The sequence below is a fragment of the Danio rerio genome, chromosome 18 (assembly GCF_049306965.1).
Source record: "Danio rerio strain Tuebingen ecotype United States chromosome 18, GRCz12tu, whole genome shotgun sequence".
Taxonomy (NCBI): domain Eukaryota; kingdom Metazoa; phylum Chordata; class Actinopteri; order Cypriniformes; family Danionidae; genus Danio; species Danio rerio.
In genome coordinates this window covers 28,758,267-28,779,595 of record NC_133193.1, presented here as the reverse complement: position 1 = coordinate 28,779,595, position 21,329 = coordinate 28,758,267, and the positions used below count along the sequence as shown (strand labels likewise).

Genomic DNA, 21,329 nt, shown 5'->3' with positions numbered 1-21,329 from the left:
ACCTTATATTCTGCACTTGCTACTATTGCACTCCTAGTTAGAACTAAACTGCATTTTGTTACCTTGTACTTGTGTTGTACATGTGTAATGACAATTAAATCTAATCTAATAGCAATATGGGTCAGTATAGAACTTAACATGAATTGACATGTAAATGGTAAATATAACTAACTATTTACTAATACAGTAGTATTTACTAACTAATATACATTTATAGTTATTATTTTTACTTTGCACAATTTCAGATAAATTGGTTATGTTAAAGGTATGCACAACGTGTGAAATGTATTCAGTAATGCAATATTATTATTAAGTGTTTCAGAAGTTTAAATTAGAAAGCTGAAGTTACATCATAAAAATAAATATAAAAAACTTTAGAGACAACATATATGTTTTCAGTGTTTTGAGGGAAATTTTCACTACATTCCACTAACTATGCCACTGGCTTGAATAGTTCGGGACTTGTAGAGCTGCGCATCGATGGATTGCTCTTCAGTGTTTGGACTCAGCAGTGAACATTACACCACACTGAACTAAACTAAACTTAAACTATGAAAACTGAACTGACACTGTTTCAATTCACTATAGTCTTATATGTGAAGCTGCTTTGACACAATCTACATTGTAAAAAGGGCTATAGACATAAAGATGAATTGATTTGAATATTTAGTGACTATTTTAGAGATTACTGTACAGTGGGTTTTAGACTACAAATTGTCTAATTTTTCCTTTTTTCTGCTACATGGAGATATAAACACCTATTTTACAAGAAATACGTATCGTAAATACATAAGATGTCTATCAGTGCTCTAGAACTGCCAGTTTCAGACTGTTAAATGATATTTTTATTGTGGATTCACAGAGAAAGTTATTTACGATTAAAGGGCTGACCCCATACATCTTTTTGATGTCCTTCAGAGGGGATCCAGTATTAGTTTAACTTACGTTAGGGGGTGCAAAACCCCTCTGTAACTCTGCAGTATGTTTACACTACAAAACAGTAGATAAACTATTGAATGTTTGATTTTCTGTTAATGTTATCCCGTTAACTATTACGCTACAACAGATCGATGTGTGGGTATCAATACAGAAGTTCAGATTGTGGCCTAGCGTTACAGCGCAATCAATAAATTAGGCATATGAACAACAATAATAACAACAACTAGGCCTACGTCTTTAGGGTCAAACAAGTCGATATTTGTTCTGTTCGTGCTTCTAAACCTACGTGTTATCGGTGTGGCTGTGGATGTGGACGCTCTGTCCGTGTAGTCCGGAAGCTGCTGGTACTCGTATCGACACTCAGGACAATAATAAGGTCCAGTGCGGGAGCCGCTCCACAACTCTTTGATACACGACTGACAGAAGCTATGTCCGCAGCCCAGCGTCACCTGATCCCGACAATCCTCATGACATAGAGGGCATTTCAGAGCTTTCTCATTAGCTGCTCCCATCTTCGTTAAAAGCTTTATTTACAGCCGAATAACACGCGATCGAAGAAACGAAACTGACCGTGCGCAGAGTAGGCGGAGCTTCATCTTTTGAATCCTGCAGGAACAATATTTACCCTGCTCTTAAAGAGACAGCGCACATTGTATTTTCTGCATTTCACAGCCTGTCCTTAAAGCGACAGCGCGCAATACTTTCTGTACATAAAACCATTGTCTATATCTATGTTTCTTCAATTAAAGGGACATTAAGTAATATTTTACATTATTTTTTATCTATCTATCTATCTATCTATCTATCTATCTATCTATCTATCTATCTATCTATCTATCTATCTATCTATCTATCTATCTGTCTGTCTGTCTGTCTGTCTGTCTGTCTGTCTGTCTGTCTGTCTATCTATCTATGTATCTATCTGTCTATCTATCGTCTGTCTGTCTGTCATGGATCTATCTATCTATCTATCTATCTATCTATCTATCTATCTATCTATCTATCTATCTATCTATCTATCTATCTATCTATCTATCTATCTATCTATCTATCTATCTATCTATCTAACTGTCTGTCTGTCTGTCTGTCTATCTATCCATCGTCTGTCTGTCTGTCTGTCTGTGATGGATCTATCTATCTATCTGTCTATCTATCTATCTATCTATCTATATATCTATCTATCTATCTATCTATCTATCTATCTATCTATCTATCTATCTATCTATCTATCTATCTATCTATCTATCTATCGTCTGTCTGTCTGTCTGTCTGTCTGTCTGTCTGTCTGTCTGTCTGTCTGTCTGTCTGTCATGGATCTATCTATCTATCTATCTATCTATCTATCTATCTATCTATCTATCTATCTATCTATCTATCTATCTATCTATCTATCTATCTATCTATCTATCTATCTATCTATCTATCGTCTGTCTGTCTGTCTGTCTGTCATGGATCTATCTATCTATCTATCTATCTATCTATCTATCTATCTATCTATCTATCTATCTATCTATCTATCTATCTATCTATCTATCTATCTATCTATCTATCTATCTATCTATCTGTCTGTCTGTCTGTCTGTCTGTCTGTCTGTCTGTCTGTCTGTCTGTCTGTCTGTCAGTCTGTCTGTCTATCTATCTATGTATCTATCTGTCTATCTATCGTCTGTCTGTCTGTCATGGATCTATCTATCTATCTATCTATCTATCTATCTATCTATCTATCTATCTATCTATCTATCTATCTATCTATCTATCTATCTATCTGTCTGTCTGTCTGTCTGTCTGTCTGTCTGTCTGTCTGTCTGTCTGTCTGTCTGTCTGTCTGTCTGTCTGTCTGTCTGTCTGTCTATCTATCTATGTATCTATCTGTCTATCTATCGTCTGTCTGTCTGTCATGGATCTATCTATCTATCTATCTATCTATCTATCTATCTATCTATCTATCTATCTATCTATCTATCTATCTATCTATCTATCTATCTATCTATCTATCTATCTATCTATCTATCTATCTATCTATCTATCTACCTACCTACCTACCTACCTACCTACCTACCTACCTACCTACCTACCTACCTACCTACCTACCTACCTATCTATCTATCTATCTATCTATCTATCTATCTATCTATCTATCTATCTATCTATCTATCTATCTATCTATCTATCTATCTATCTATCTATCTATCTATCTATCTATCTATCTATCTATCCATTCACAGTGATGTCACTAGCTTCATTAAGTGCATTGTTTCTGACATCTCTGATACAATCTCAGCTTGCATCATAAAGGCTGCATCCAGATACTATTGGTCTATCTTGCTATAGCTAAGGAGATCTGATCTTTGTTTCTACCAAATAAAAGTAAATCACACACTTCTCTTTATTAAACCTTTATTTATTAATTAAAATTTATTAAAAGGTTTATTAGAAATCAAGTCAATGTTCTACAAAATAAAAAATACAGCAGGGACTCAACAGGTTATGTATTACTTCATTTGCTTCATATGGGTTTAGATTCTTATGACACCATCATTAGGGGCTGCTGAAATCCATCTCTATTAACATTACATTGATTTACTTTACAAATAAACAAACACACAAAAATTATTACTAAAAGTTGAAGAACAGATAATTAAAGTAAACCAGTAAAGATTTAATAAAATGATTAAATAAACATAAAACAATACAACACAAACGCAATGCTATTCATCAATCACATTATCCCTCCTCTCTGATGTTGGCTATTGGTTAATTTTTAAAAGCCCTTGGTGTGTATTCTGGCACATTCACAATGACAGTCCACTCTACAAACACAGGGATCAATGTTCAGCGTTTGGACACCTGAACTTAAAACGAGAGAGGCAATGCAGAAGTGAAATGGCCTTTTGACCACCACTAGAAAAAAATACATCAAACATCATTTATTAGCCTGGTCATCATTCACCAACTCAATACGCAGGAGCATTGCGGATCGCACAGCACAGGACCATGGTGAAGATCATCTCAAAAACCTGCACAGTAGAGAGAAATTAAGCGCATAATCATTTGAAAGGATATGAGTATATATTCTTAGTACAGGTCTGTATGTGTGTGTATTATTCTTACCATAATGACAGCAATAACTAGAGCAGCCAGTCCAATCACATGAAGCTTCTCAGAGAACAGGTTTCTTAGCTTCACGTGGCAGCTCTGAAGTGCACAACATCAAAAAATATAATCAAATTATTTTGCATTCTAAATCAAATCCACGGTTGTGTGTGTTTATGTGCGTACCATGTATTTCTGTGGGGACCAACTGTCCCCATAAGTATAGCAAAACCAGTAAAACTTAACATTATGAGAAAAACGGCTAATAAATCACACAGGATGAAGTATTATGAAAAAGTAAAAATGCAGATTGTTTCATGTGAAGGTTGGATTGAGGGGTAGAGGGGTATAGAATATAGACTGTACAGTAGAAACATTGCATCTATTATTAGACACAGCCATATCATTCTGCAGCCCAATACTGGTTACTCACTGGAGCTAAACAAGGCTGAGTCCGGTCAGTACCTAGATGGGAGACCACATGGGAAAACTATGTTGCTGTCGGAAGTGGTGTTAGTAAGGCCAGCAGGGGGGGCTTAACCTGTGGTCTGTGTGAGTCCTAATGCCCCAGCATAGTTAAGGGGACACCATACTGTTAGTGAGTACCGTCTTTCCGATGAAACGGTAAACCAAGGTCCTGACCTTCTGTGGTAATTTAAAATCCCATGGCACTTCTCGTAAAAGATTAGGGGTGTAACCCCGGCGTCCTCGCCAAATTCCCTACATCGGCCCATATAGATCATGGCCTCCCAATCATCCCCATTTACTGAATTGCCTTTATCACTGCCTTTCAACTCCCCTTATAGCTGGTGTGTGGTGAGCGCACTAGCGCCTTTGTCCTGTGGTTGCCGTCGCATCATCCAAGTGGATGCTGCATACTGGTGGTGGTGTGGAAAGACACCCCTGATTGTGAAGCGCTTTGTGTGTATGGTCATAAAAGATAAATGCATTATGTAAATACACAGTACACACACACAACTGAACTGAACTTAAACACCAAAACCCTAACCACACTGTTCCAGTTACTGAACCACACTGTTCCAGTTACTATGACCATTTATGTGAAGCTGCTTTGACACAATCTACATTGTAAAAGCGCTATACAAATAAAGCTGAATTGAATTGAATTGAATTGAATTACATTACATCACAACTGTGTGTGTGTGTGTGTGTGTGTGTGTGTGTGTGTGTGTGTGTGTGTGTGTGTGTGTGTGTGTGTGTGTGTGTGTGTGTGTGTGTGTGTGTGTGTGTGTGTGTGTGTGTGTGTGTTTATGTCTGTGTCTCTGTCTGTTTGTTTGCTTATTTCTTTTGGACAAATGTGTCCTTGTCATCTTCACAGTCAAATGCTCTTGCCTTTTTTGATCATTGCAAAAAAGTTTTTATTACTTCAGAGGGGGGGAAATCATTGCCAGCTACCTTAACTGGATCCAGGACCTGACAAAAAAATTAAAAAGTGCTAAACGGAATACAAAAAAAATCATAATGTTTGGCAACACTTCCTATTACAATTTAAAATTGTCATACAGTAATTCTCCAGGTAAAATCATCTACATTTGGCCTTTCCTCTTCTTCTCCATAACTCATGATTTTCAGCTTGAAAATATATATATATATAGTGTGTGTGTGTGTGTGTGTGTGTGTGTGTGTGTGTGTGTGTGTGTGTGTGTGTGTGTGTGTGTGTGTGTGCGCACTTCTGGTGGCTGTTGTGGGGGTAGTGAAAAGTATGACAAACGTACGAACAAACAAGTGAATAATACATTTGTTGAACTAAAAATAAAATGTATGTATGTATATATATATATATATATATATATATATATATATATATATATATATATATATATATATATATATATATATATATTTATTTATTTATTTATTTATTTATTTTATTTTTAATATATTGATAATGTTTAAATATACGAATGTTCAGGCTGAACTGAAATGAAATTCGCAATTTTATTTTTCTATATATTATTAGTATCACAAAAGTTAAACCTATGCACATGATAATTTGTCAACAACTCTTCACATTTAAGAAGATTTTCTCTCAGATGTGCCTCAAAACAGGGAAGAAAAAACTATTATGACTTCAGTTTCATGCCATCTTTCAAGCTACAGCAGATACCTGAGAGATGAGTGGATCAAGTGGAAAAGTCTTCTTGGGACACAGAGAGGTCTGGACAACTTTGAAAAGGTCATTATCATCCCCTTTACCACAGCAATCAAGCTAGATATGAAGAGAGAATGCGAATAAGAGGATCAACCATCCAAAACACAGATTTAAAGAGAGAAATAATTAATTCCAGCAACTCACATTGTCATGGAAGACCTCCAGAACTTTAGATGCTGTCTGTCTGGATGTCGTATCCACTGGATCTACAGCTTTAATGTATGCAGCGTCATAGAAATTAATAAGCTCAGTGGAGATCTGGATGGATGAAATGAGAAGTGACAGGTTTAAAATGAAATCTTGAAAGTGTATATACTGTACAGCTACTGTATATAGGAGGAAATAACATTTTCGGTTTCTCTGGATTTAAGATTTGTTGTCATGTTTTTGAGTTTTATTCTACTAAGGATATTTATTGCTCATTTAAAATTAAAATGTATTCATTTTGAGCATTTTTGCTCAAGTTTGTATTAATTTTTAACTGAATATGCATGTTTATTTATGTTTAGACAACACAATACCAATTGTTTCAACTTTTGGAAAGTTAAGAAAGCAATATTTCATCCAGTAACAAGTAAAAAAAAAAATATATATATATATATATATATATATATATATATATATATATATATATATATATATATATATATATTCTGACCAAAGTCATTCTCTGAGAGAATAAAAATGTGAATGACCCCCTTTTTATTTCAAATTTGGAAAAAAATATTTTTAGACCTGTTATATATGAAACAAATAATGTATTAATTTAAATTAAACAATTTAATTTACTGCAACACATACTTTATAAATCCAGAGAAACAGAATTTTCAAGAGCTCTCCTAGTCTTTTTTATATATAGCTGATTGTATCTGGACTCTTACTGTGTCTCTGTTTATAAAGCCCCATATTCCTGCAGCCACCTCACAGGCGAAGAGGATCACTAAACATGTGAAAAACTGAGGGAGAAATAAAGATAAAACTGTGATGAAAGAAGAAATACTGAACTGTGAAGATGTTAAGTACTGTAACTGTGTAGTTTTTCATTATGCTAAACATCCAAACAACAAGATTTCAGCAAGAAATAACATTAAGCGAATTAGCTTTCTAGCTTATTTGGTTACAAATAAAATTCTGCCTCCATGTGCTATGTTTTCCAGACAAAAACTTGACATGAATAGCATCTAAATTTCCTATATATAATATAATTTTGAAACCTGATATTCAGAGTAGTGTCTAGCATTTTATTTGTTTTAACTACTTTGCCTTGTCATGTTACATGTTCATTCATTCATTCATTTTCTTGTCTGCTTAGTACCTTTATTTATCTGCCACAGCAGAATGAACCACCAACTTATCCAGCAAGTTTTTACGCAGCTGATGCCCTTCTAGCCGCAACACATCTCTGGGAAACTTGTTGCATGTTGTATATTGATTCATATATTCATTTTCTTGTCGGCTGTTGTATATTCATATTTATATAACATTATTTTAATCCTTTAACATGCATAACAACTAACTGGTTGACCTTTTATCCATAGGTTTTCATTATTTTTTTATTTCTTATTACTTTTTATTAGAGTTGTGTCAGTATATTATTCAATACAAAATGTGGGCCAAAAGATATTTTCAAGAAGTGCACCTTAAGGGTTTAATACTATATATACACATACAGTTGAAGTCAGAATTATTAGCCCCCCTTTGAATCTTTTTTTTTTTCTTTTTTAAATATTTCCCAAATTATGTTTAACAGAGCAAGGACATTTTCACAGTAAGTCTGATAATATTTTTTCTTCTAGAGAAAGTCTTATTTGTTTTATTTCAGCTAGAATAAAAGCAGTTATTAATTAAAAAAAAAAACATTTTAGGGACAAAATTATTAGCCCCTTTAAGCAAATTTTTTCAATAGTCTACAAAATAAACCACTGTTATACAATAACTTGCCTAATTATCCTAACCAGCCTAGTTAACCTAATTAACTTAGTTAAGTCTTTAAATGTCTCTTTAAGCTGTATAGAAGTGTCTTGAAAAATATCTAGTAAAATATTATTTACTATCATCATGGCAAAGGTAAAATAAATTAGTTATTAGAAATGAATTATTAAAACTATTATGTTTAGAAATGTGTTGAAGAAATCTTCTCAACGTTAAACAGAAATTGGGGAACAAAATAAACTAATAATTCAGAGAGGCTGTTAATTCTGACTTCAACTGTATATTAATTGAATTAATCAAATTTATTTAATTCATAAAATTATTTTATTTATTTAATTAACAAAACACCTCTTAAATGTTTGGGCGATCTGTACGGGGGAACAGGAGTGCCAGTTAGAAATAAAATGAACAAATATTAGACAAATAAATAGATATATTTAATTGTGTTTATTTAAATAAAATTGATGGTTTGTATATGTCATTTAACAAAGCAATTAATTAAAAATTATAAATAATTGTTAAATGTATAAATAAATAGACGATTTTTATAGTTTATTTAAGTCATGTGTTAAAATGTAAATTAATATTATTCCTGTTATACAGGATGGGATTTAGTAACAACAGGGTCTCCTAAAAAAGTTGTGAATCATGAAGGAAACATGAAAAAAAAAAATAGCATGAACCCACCGTTCCTAAAAGACACTGAGATTCCTGAATAGCTCCATAACAGCCGAGGAAACCCACAAACATCATGATGGCACCGATCGCTATGAGGACATACACACCTGAAAGAGCAACACAAATTGTACATGAGCAAGACATTCCCATTTATTGCACAAAAACACTTTCTAAAGGACTCCAGTGATCCTTTTCATTTTTTTATAAACAGCTGCTGTGAGCTGTAGATATAACATATTAATGGATATCCACTAGAGGGCATATGTGCAGCATGTAGAAGCCTCAAAACTCTGTTGAACAACTACAATACGTGGACAAATTAGTCATAAATCTACAGCTCTGAAAGATAAATAAAAAAAACTTCAGAGTTAGTATATATATATTCTCTTTATCAATAGGTCAGCTTCAAATAAGAATAATATTATTTAGGGCATTTTTCCAGGAAACTGCTCAATATATAATATTCAATATTTTCGTACCCTAAATATTGAAAACAATTTAAGAAATTTTACACAAAGACACAAATATATATACATCTATGGAGGAAAAATAAGAGACCTTTTGAAAAATATAATTTTATTTGTTAAGATTAAAAATTAGGGTTACTGCACCAAATATTGCTTTCTTAAATCTTCTGATGTTAAATATTGATATTGTGTTGTCTAAACAAAAATATAACAAAATATATGAATGTTATAAATACAGTATGTCTGCTATGCATTATAGGCATAGTATAAAATGTGTTTTAAATATTTTAGACACATGGATTTACAATGTCAGGATTAGTTTGCAACATTTGTTTTCAGATGTCTTCCTAAAACACAAAATCTTAAATCATAAATCCAGAGAATTCAAGTATTTTTTTTATTATTATTTCAGAATATAGAATATTTTTACTGACCCCTTGTCATTTCCTTCAAATAAATGCTCTGAAGGATAAAATTCGCATTTGGAAATTTGAAGACAAATATCAACACTTTAAAAATAAAACATGTTACTCAAAACACATGTAAGATCCGGGAGTATTTGGGCTACGATATACACTGACGATAAAAAAAAAAAAGAATGATAGGTAAATGAATAGATTAAATACATTTAAAGTAAAAGATCTTTTACATCTGACTCATTTTCCTTTTTCTGTAACTCAAATATGATCAATTTCCTCTCTTTCATATCTTCATGTCATTATTATGAAATTCAGAACCAAAAGCTAAACAAAAAGCTAATGTGTATTTTCCTGTCTGACTTGCCATGGCAGAATAAACACAACAAAATAGCAGAGGGTGAGTGAAAGCGCAGGCTCAGTCTTATAGGTAAAAGAGCACTTGACTGTTCAAACTATTAACAGGCATGGGAAGATCTAGTCTAAACAGGAACCGTCCACATAGCAGAGCAAGAGCAAGACTCCCACAGCAGCCTCTGAAAACAAACCTGTCTATGAACAACATTTGTTTTTTGTCTTCCCAATAAATTCTGATTAAGACTTTCTAAGGAAACAATCAATACTACTACTAGCTTCTACAAGGTTTAGGGAGTTTGTTGTTTGTAAATCCATTTTCTGTAAGCATGAGTGTTTTGTATTAATGCAAATTAGTGTTTATCTGTCCAGCTGAAAACTCAGATACCCAAAAACAAATCTTGTAACCAATTGTTCAGTAATATAGTTTCTGAACCAAAAATATATCTGCAAAAAATTGTTTTGTTGGCGTCTAATAAGCGGTAATATTTTCCAAGATACAATTGCATTAATGTAGATTAAAGCAGACCTTTTAACACCAAGCTGGATTAGTTACCGAACAACTGAAATTAGTGTTCTGGACAGGAAACAATGGATTTTGAATTAACCTGCAGTAATATCATATCATGTCATATCGTATCATATTGTATCATATCATAAAATAATTAAATCATATTGTATCACAATATATCATATAGTATCATATATCATATCATATCAAATCAAATATTGTGTGCAGTATTTGTGCAATTTCAATATTGGCACTTATATAAAATATAAAACACAGTAACACTGTAGCTCCAACGCAGAAAACCAAGATGCACTGGCAACACAACAATAAAATGTATATTCTAGAATATGAGCTTTAGGGGGATGTAGTGGCGCACTAGGTAGTGCTGTCGCCTCACAGCAAGAAGGGCATCCGCTGCGTAAAAACATGCTGGACAAGTTGGCAGTTCATTCTGCTGTGGCAACCCCGAATTAATAAATAACTAAGCCGAAAAGAAAATGAATGAATGAATGAATGAATGAATATGAGTTTTAAAAATTATATCACCTAAATCGTCCTTTCATTTTCCTTCGGCTTAGTCTCTATTCAGAGGTTGCCACGGTGGACAATTGGAGCCACCAGCTATTCCGACATATGTTTTACACAGTGGACGCCTTCCAGCCGCAACCCAGTACTGGGAAGCACCCATAGACTCTCACATTTACACACACAGACTCATACACTAATGCCAATTTAGTTTATCCAATTTACCTATAGCACACGTCTTTGGACTGTGAGGAAAACAGGAGCACCCAGAGCAAACCCATGCATTTTAATTTTTGGGAGAACTGTTTTTAAGTGTTTTTTTTTATGAAAGAGACACTTATATATAATAAAAATTAAAACTGTAATAAATAAATATACTCTAAAAATGCTGGGTTATTGCAACCCATGCATTGCAGGATGTAATGGGGACTAACCCAACTGCTGGATTACTTTTTTAAATTCAAATAAAAACAACCAAATTCAACACAATGTTTGGGTTTGTCCAAATTTTACACAATAACCCAGTGAAAATAAATAAATTAATTAATACATTCATTCATTCTTTTTCTTTTTAACTTAGTCCCTTTATTAATCCAGTGTTGCCAAAGCGGAATAAACTGCCAACTTATCCAGCACATGTTTTACACAGTGGTCGCCCTTCCAGCAGCAACCAATCACTGGGAAACATCCACACACACTCATTCACACACGTTTACTAAGGACAATTTAGCGTACCCAATTCACCTGTACTGTATGTCTTTAGACTGTGGGGGAAACTGGAGCTCCTGGAGGAAACCCACACCAAACAGGGAGAACATGCAAACTCCACACAAAAACGCCAACTGATCCAGCCGAGGCTCGAACCAGCAACCGGCGAATGTACCACCCACTGCATTAACAAATTAATAAACAAATAAAGTTTGCTTCTCTAAGTAAAAAAATTAAATAAATAATAATAATAATTTATATATATATATATATATATATATATATATATATATATATATATATATATATATATATATATATATATATATATATCCCAGTTTTGTTTGGAAAGGAAAATAAAGTCAGACAGATGTTACATTTTGGTTAAATTCCAAAGCAACCTAAAAACAACAAAATATCAACTTCTAATTTGGTTACAGCTTGACGTTGTGTGGACGTTACAATATAATGTCTATCAGACATTGGATTTTAGTAGCCATACCTGACGAATAAATGTCAGTATTGACGTCAATATGATGTTGGTTTAAGATATTGGCTCAACGTTGAATTTTGGTCACTTTCCAACACAACCAAAAGTCAACCAAATATCAATGTCATTTCACGTTGTTGTTGGACATCGAATTAACATTGTCCTAAAATGCTGCAGACCTAAATCAAATCTAACATCTTATGATGTTGTCTGTCTGCTGGGATGGTAGATACAACGGTTATAGATTTCATGTCAATGGCTACTTCTCATTGTTCAAAATATCTTTTGTCTTAAACAGCAAAAAAGTTAATGATTGCCGTTTTTAAATGATTGCAAAATAGACCAATTGTAAAGCATGTAATCCCAAGGTCGTAGTTTTGATTCCTCCAAAAAAGCAAGAACTCATAATGTGTACCTTCATAGCAATGTAAGCTGCTCTGAATAGAAGCTTCTGCCAAATGTAGGAATGTAAATGTATTTCATCCCTGCAGTAGAAAATCCGCTCTCTGTTTAAAAAAAAACTATATTTAGGATTCAGAGAGTTTTCTCCAACCAGATTCCTCTCTAAGCTATAATGATTTGCTGGAGCGGCAGAGCTTGAACATATTTTTAGGGTTGTTTAACCAGTGCTTGAGCGAAACCCAAGCGCTGCTCGTTCTAATTAGTGGTGTAACGGGCACATGAACAGGGCTTTTTCAATTACACTGATGTCCAGGAGCTCTTCATCTCTCTCTTCTTTCTTTGGGTGGGCCAGACCAACAACCCCATCTTCTTTAATCAGAAAAGGTTGTTACTGCTATAAAAAGGAGCAGGCGGAGCTTCGGTTCTTCCATGTACTTATGTGAGTGAAGAGAGACAACCCAATGGTTTCCACAAAAATTAATGGGTGCAAACTCGACGCCAATGCCCACAACATGCTGACCTCGTGCCACTGAACTCTCTGTGTACATCTGCTGTGGTTCAGTGTGTAAATACCAGTGTGTGTGTGTGAACGCATGTATGTGCACATATGGGTGGAGTATATGAACACACCCTGTGGTAACTTTTTAGTCTTTCCTTGGTTCTTTTAAAAGCTACGGTGGGTGTGTCAGTAGATTCTACTTCATGTGAAAACTGCAGAATGGAGTGTTATTAAAGAAAACACAGGCACGGCGACATGACTACATCTACAAGACTACATCTGTGTGTTTTATGAGCAACTCCATAGGCAAGCTTTTACATCATGTCTCTCATGACTCTTTACTAGAGCCATATAAAACAATAGTACATGTTTATTTTGCTTATTATTACACAGCTCTCTGGAATACTTCATTCTGATTTGTCAGTCTCACCATATCAGGGTACTTTATTACTAGATAACATCCGATGCAACTAATAATACAGGATTATCCGCATACTTTAATCATCTTGAAATGAGGTGAATACACTCATATCTTTATCATATACTCCTCTGTTGTTGGGTGTACCTCACATAGGTGAGTGGGCCTGACAAACCCCCTGTACACACTCTTTTACTTATGTCACTTTCCCAAACATTTACCTCAGTTTGCACAATTGCACAAGACACTTCTTTACAATCACTCCATATCTCTAGAAAAAACTTTGTGAATTTAGGAGTTTGCTTCACACAGGTAAGTGGGTCTGACAAACCACCTGCAAAAACACTCTTCTTTTTATATGTACCATTGACAATAAAGATCAACTTCACATGATTTGACTGTTTGGGGCCATCTTAAATGTAAAATGTAAACGTAAAAAAAATCAGTTATTTTATGTTTTTTGGTGGCGTCTATTATTTTACAGCAAATTTCTGCAATTTAACGTCTGTTATTTTAAAGTAAATTTCTGTATTTTAACATCTGTTATTTTACAGTAAATTTCTGTATATTAGCGGTTGTTATTTTGCAGTAAATTTCTGTAATTTAATGGCCGTTATTTTATTTTTGTTTTTAAATAATGTTTTTACAGTGCAGCCAGATTATGTTTTAGTAAAAAAGATCCATAATTACAGCTAAGATCAATGTTTTGTCTCTGATTGCTTACATTTGCAAGTCTCTATAATAAGCATGATAATGAACATCTAACTGGTTGTTTTCGCAAAACTGTCTTTAACATAAAGTCTGGGTTTATTTTGCGCAAACAATGAGCTGAAGTTACATTATCCCTTACTTGAAATGCTATGAACGACAGCTATAATTTTCCTCCATTTGTTTTTTGCCTTGGAAGACCCATTTTTTGGGCTGCATGGCTTTAGTAAAAGCTGACATTGCGAAACTGAGTTTTCCTGTGATTTATATATTGGGATATTTATAAAATTTTACTAGATCACTTGAATAGCTCTATTTGTAAATAATTCCATAATTTAGACTGACTCAAATAATTCTGTAGAGAAGTGAATCATGCATATAACTAAAACAAATCACAAGCATAGATAAATACAACAAAGCAAAGAAAAAAACAACAACAGTGATTTATGGTTTTCCAGGCAGTCTAACAGTATTTAAATAACGGAAATTGAATAATCAAATATAAAATAACACTACAGTCTTTATCCTTGTTTGTCCAAAATACAGTTCTGACTTCCGAACTTCTCTTTCAATCCCAGTTGGTGAACCACTAAAATCTTCCCTCTCTGTAAACACACATTTTCTCAGTATTTCACATTAAGAAGCTTTCAATACTTCTCAGTTTTCATATTTTCAAACTGCTTTCAAACTAAACAAAAGTCTGATAGAGACTTTTTATTACCCCTTAGAATGAAAATAAATAAAAAACAGCTCAGTTTTACTTTGCGACCCAAACCTAGCACCTTTTGATAAATATATTTTAGTGTGATTTTTCTAATACTAAAAATTTTATTAATGCAGAAGAGAATATTTCAAAAAGTTGAGTTTATTTTCATTTAGAGTCCTTTTTCAATATGATACAGGAGGCTTTAATGGGTTAAAAGGAAGCGCTTTAGTTTCTCTTTGTTTCCCTCAGTGTACTTTGACATACAGGTAGTAACCTCTGATAAGAAATCAAGCAGCACAATGCTTTTTTTATGCAAAGCTGCATGATATGTAATATGATATGTATAATGAAAATTTTTAATCAAAGGAAATAAAAGTAAATTACATCTGACCGCACCGCAGGTCAAATAGAATCAAATATCTTACATAATTATACTGTGCTGCTGCCGAACAGTTGTTCAGATCTAGATGTGCGCACAGAAGTGTCTTAGTGGCCTTTCTCAGGGTCCCGTTTAGAGCCAGTTTCCTGTTTCTGTCTTTTGAGGAGACCTACTCCTCTATTTCAGGACTAATTGTTTCTCAAACATTGTGCTGCAAAGGCTTCCTGATAATGTATATTAAGAAACTATTATAACATCCACAGAATCAACAAGATGAGAATATTTTTGATCACTGAATATTTTAATAGTTGTATAATTATTTTATTCATTCATTCATTTTCTTTTCAGCTTGGTCCCTTTATTAATCCGGGGTCACCACAGCGGAATTAACCGCCAACCTATCCAGCACATGTTCTACGCAGCGGTTGCCCTTCCAGCCGCAACCCATCTCTGGGAAACATCCATACACACTCATTCACACCCATACACTACGGACAATTTAGCCTACCCAATTCACCTGTACCGCATGTCTTCAGACTGTGGGGTAAACCAGACAAGCCAGAGGAAACCCACATGAACGCGAACATGCAAACTCCACACAGAAATGCCAACTAACTAATTAATACTTATTATTATTATTATTATTATTATTATTATTATTATTATTATTATTATTATTATTATTATTATTATTATTAGTAGTAGTAGTAGTAGTAGTATTATTATTAGTATTATTATTAGTATTATTATTAGTAGTAGTAGCAGAAATAGCAGTATATCAATGCAAATATGTTATCATAATAATTTTATTATCACATTAAAATAAACTAATAAATGATAATAATAAATAAGATAAAAATAATACTATAAAAATAAACATTTTACTGTTCGCATTACCATTACTGTTATAACATAAAATTAAAGAAAGGTCTATTTATTTATTTTTCTATTTTCTATTTTAATTTATTAACATATTTAGACTTTTATTTTATTTTGATTTATTTAAATTTATTTATGTTATATTTAATTAAATGATACATGTTTTCTGTATATCCTTTAGTTGTTCAGTCTTTAATTTAGGTGATTTCATTGGAAGAAAAATCAACAAAACTACGATAATTGTAATTTATTCTAATAATTTCACAAATCATTTTAAATATGCTGCTAATTACTTCATACAACTTCATATCCCTAAACAATAATTCATGTAATAGAAACAAACATCAATAAAGTGTTAAGTAAGACCCCAATGATGATGAAGAACACGCTAAATCAAATGATGATGAACAAGGCAAAATCTGAAATATAACTTTGCATAGACTAAATAAATGTTCAGGGTATAAATTATAATGTAAAAGGATATAATTAACAACATTATGCAGAAGTGAGCATTTAGACTGGAAATGAATAGGAAAAGTTATTTTCAGAGGGTTATGATGGCAGGCTTTGGGTGGCTGGTTTAAATAACAAGGCTGGGTAATTGGAACTAGACTGTAGTTAACATTTTAAATCGGCGCATTTTGAGGCATGAAGGAGCTGTTGGTTTCACTCATACAGCTATAAAGATTGCTTTTATAATTGCATTTAATCACTCAAAATTATTCAAAGAAGCCAACTTCCATGTCTTATTAAGCCAACATTGTTACTATGACAGTAACTATAATAGTAACTATATTTGTGTTCACTCCAGTGCATGATAGCTGTGCTGGAACATAATATATATTATGTTGTATATATAGGCCAATACAGCTCTAGTGTGGTTGCGCTGCTAACTCTAATGGCAACAGTTTGGGATTTTTTTAAGCTTTATAAGATTACAGTTGAATTATTGAAGTCACATGGAATGTTTTTAAATGTTTTTTGTTCATTTTCAGAATTTTAATCAGACTTTTAATAAGAGAGCCCTCAGATTTCATCTAATATATCTTCATGTGTGTTCTGCAGATGAGTTTCAAGGATTTAAAACAACATGAGGGTGAGTAGTTAATAACCGAATTCAAATTTTTGGGAGACATAATCCTTTTATATATATATTATATTTGTATATTACAAAGTGACTTACAGTATTCATTTAACATCATTTAGTCATGACAACATATGCTTTTAGTTCATTGTAACTTACTAAACGAAGTTAATTATGTTCTAACTTAATTTTAGTTACGCAAACTGTTTTAAGTCAGTTTAACATAATATTTAATAAATATTCATAAAGTTTAATGGACTCATTAGATTAAATTGAGTCAGCTTAAAAATTTGAGAACCCCAGGATTTTTTTACAGTGTATAAGTAGGCATTTCTATATGGATGCATTTCTCATGTCTGTGTAACCGGTAGAGTTAAGTCGGCAAGAGTGTTTCATTTGTTTTCTCTATTTCACAAATAGTTGTTTTAAAAGCAGACATAATAATAAATAGCTTAGCAAATGAATGAACATTTTTTAAAACATTTGTGACTGACAATTCAGTTTTAAAAATGGTTGAAAGAAAGTTGAATGAAAATTAGGTGAGCAGATGCAAGTTTCACTTTGACAGTTTTGATTCTCTGCTAACTGTTAAAGTTGCTTGAAAATGTTCATTTAAATATTATATTTGTGCATATACAATAGTTTAGTCAGTACTGAAGCCAAATCTGAGGTAATCTATCAAATTAAGTTAAGATTACAGTAAAAAAAAAAAAATTGCACCCAAATGTATATATTAGGGGAAAATATTTAATAATAAAATAAAAAAAAAAAAAAAAATATATATATATATATATATATATATATATATATATATATATATATATATATATATATATATATATATATATATATATATATATATGTTTGATATTTTGTAGTTTGTACATTTTTGTAACATTTTGCAATATTTAGTTTGAATTTAAATGTATTATCTTTCTATTTCTAAAGATATTTATGACTAAAATATTATTTTGATGAATATTTCTGTTTAATAAATCTGTTTTGTTCAAATGCACCACAATGTATTACCTATATTCATATTTTGATATTGTATATGGTAAATAAAATAATCTATTTGGATCAGCACAAATAGACCAATCTAACACAAATTGAGCCCAATCTGTTTAGTAAAATGAATGTCAAAGTGATAAATGTCTGCAGGAAAGAAACTAAACCAACACACCCAACACAAACCTTTACAAGTTAAAGGAAGTGAATGATGATGTCATTTTGAACCCAATACCAGGTCTGCAGAGATTAAAAGGATAATACTTATATATATATATATATATATATATATAATATGTTGTGCAAGATTTTTTTTAATTAATAAAAGTCTTCCAATTTTGTTTTGGGGCTCTTATTTATCATTTTTTTTTTGCAATTTCTAGGTACTGGTACCACTTTAAATATATCAGTTTGACACCAGTATCATAAAACCTATAGAAGCAATATTGTTTCTGTGTGCCATTACTGATTTAGGCATAGACTGCTATTCCATTCAATTCAGAGTGTTTCATAAAACTATATCTTTATCATTAGAGCAGTTATGGTCATTGTAGTGAATGGGCCTTTGGCCAAATTTAGCATGTGAGCAGAAGTCACTTACTGATATAAAAAGTTCCCGGTGCTTGATTTCCTTCAAACTGGAGCATGAGGAGGTTGCTGGTTTGACTGTCGTGACGAAGCCATAAAGCTACACCCAAAATCACACCACCAGCCAGCTAGCAACAAAGAAAAACAGAAATATCTTAGCAAAAATTCTCCATTAAATGACTGATTAGAACCTTCAACAGATGTCATCGCCCAGAAATGTTTGCTTCAATTCTTTTTCCGGAGGTCACTCCTGAGGTCATTTCTTCCTGCGTTTGGGGAAGAAACATCTGACAGGTTTAGTGTTATTCACGCACAAAGAAGGGGTGGGGGTCCTGTTCAGCACTGAGAGCCAGTCCTCTGTGATACCGTTTGTTTGTTTATTTTTTTGCAATTGGCGGAGCAGGAAGCAGCAGCTTCACTCAGAGAATTGTGGAAGTCAGGCAGATATATTTTGGTGTTGGCAGTGCGTAAAGTACAATGACGGGAAACAATACGCATCTCAAGAGGCTTCAGGATTGGCGCAGTAGATATGATATCAAACAATATCATTCTCATGCAACGCAAGTATACTATATAGTCAAAACATACATTTCAATTTGCTGCATGGTAAAGTATACTTTTGGTAAGATGAGTCAGTAGAGTTGTTCCAATTTCACTGTCAGTTTTTGTTGGGGTAAACATTATTTATTTTTAGTAATGAATGTTATTCCAAATCATTTGTCTTGCTGCTAAATGCTAATTAGACTTTCCTTAAAAGTCATAATTAGCTTTGTGATTTCATTGTTCTGAACCTTCCTGGTGTTTCAATAAAGAGAGAACTTGCAGATAGTAAATATTTATTATAAAATGTCTGAAATTCTGTTACCAGACAATACAATAAATGCTATAGAAATAGATGCTAAAATATAAAGTACATAGAATACACTTTAAAAGTCTGTTTATATGGTAATAATGCACTCAAAAATTATGTTTGCTATTTGTGCAAACTACTTTTTTAAAATGAGCTGAAACAACATAATTTTTAAGGTTTTGGGAAAACTCAATTGCTTTATATTCAACCCACTTAAATTAGCAAAAACTAATAAGTTAACTTAATTCCTTCATGTTGTCCCAAATCATTTTTTACAGCGTATTATATCGAATTATATAATAAAATGTAGCCTATACCATATTACCAATGTACGTGGGACATTTTTTGTTTTTTTTTTGTTTTTTTATATTCCCATTTATAAATACAAGGTCATAATTATAGAGAGTAAAAATAAAGCAAAACCACAGCTAGCCCTCTCTGGAGCCTCCGACACACATTTTCTTCAAGTCTAAGAACACATACAAGACAAACAGTGACTACACTACTTAAAAAACTGCAATCGAGAAGAAAAAATATAGACCATAAGTTTTATAAAATAGTATGAACACCCACTTCTCTATAACACTGCCATTAATTTATTCCAGACTGTGTTTTGAAGGTCTAGAAGTTAAACTCTAACTGTGAGAAAAAGTGTGAGGAAAAGCACATCTAATTACTTCAGATGGGTCGATTGTTTACAGAGTCAATAGACCTCCAAGAAGAACTTTCAGAAAGGCACTTATTGTTTCCTACTCTGAATACTTCTGTGGCTTAAATGAACACCCTGGGATTCACTGAACTCATGGAAATTTAAATTGTTTACTAGGTTATTTCCTAAATTGTGTCATTATAAAATTACAGATAAAAGTTTAACATAGTACTGTAAATATTTCAAATTTTATAACATAAAATTGAACATTTCTGAAGCAACGATGTATGATATTTGTAGGCTATAAGTGAAAAATAAAAACAAATCATGCTGGTAAACAAATGGACTCACCCAGAAAATGAAGTTTAAGAAGAAGAGCATATATTTAATGCACTGAGAGCAGCCTGTTACAGCCATGGTTTGATGTGGTGAGTGATGCTGGTCTGGAGGAAGAGGATCGAGGCTCAGCTCCAAAGATGGATATAAGGGGATGTGAGGCAGTCCGGCTCTCTGAAACTGCCCACGAGCTCATGTGTTTATATAAACTCACTGAGGCAGAAAAAAACTGAGGGATCCTCCTGCCAAGCTCTGCCCCACATTAACATATAAAAACCTGGTTTTAATTGATTAAATGGCAATGCATGACAAATCGAAATTCACATAAGTTGGTAAAAGACTCATCATTTATGTTTTATTATGTTTATTTTATTTGTAGTCTTTTTAACTATTATCACAGTATCACACACACACACACACACACACACACACACTCGCACACACACACACACACACACTAGGCATGGGCCGGTATAAGATTCTGACGGTATAATAACAGTTTTAGGGTATCACGGTATTGTGCTCACTGCTCTAGATA

At 32.9% G+C, this 21,329-nt stretch overlaps 2 protein-coding genes across 7 annotated transcripts in view; both read right to left on the bottom strand.

The window, feature by feature from the left end:
- The window catches only part of si:dkey-29p10.4, a 28,639-nt gene extending 27,106 nt beyond the window's left edge, over positions 1 to 1,533 (bottom strand). For all 6 annotated transcript variants that reach the window (XR_012394349.1, XR_012394348.1, XM_073930349.1 and 3 more), the window contains exon 1: positions 1,226 to 1,533. Coding sequence is in view for 4 of the 6 variants with exons in the window: in XM_073930349.1 (XP_073786450.1) it covers positions 1,226 to 1,451 (226 nt within the window). In the remaining 2 variants the exon portion in view is untranslated. The remainder of the gene's footprint in view (positions 1 to 1,225) is intronic.
- Positions 1,534 to 3,323: 1,790 nt separating this feature from the next.
- cd81b (CD81 molecule b) lies at positions 3,324 to 20,897 on the bottom strand. The gene is given in 8 exon segments (NM_001003735.1): positions 3,324 to 3,955; positions 4,050 to 4,133; positions 6,160 to 6,261; positions 6,349 to 6,462; positions 7,086 to 7,160; positions 8,824 to 8,921; positions 18,970 to 19,084; positions 20,807 to 20,897. Coding segments are annotated over 8 exon segments (717 nt in total). The 5' UTR covers positions 20,873 to 20,897; the 3' UTR covers positions 3,324 to 3,892.
- Positions 20,898 to 21,329: the final 432 nt, after the last annotated feature.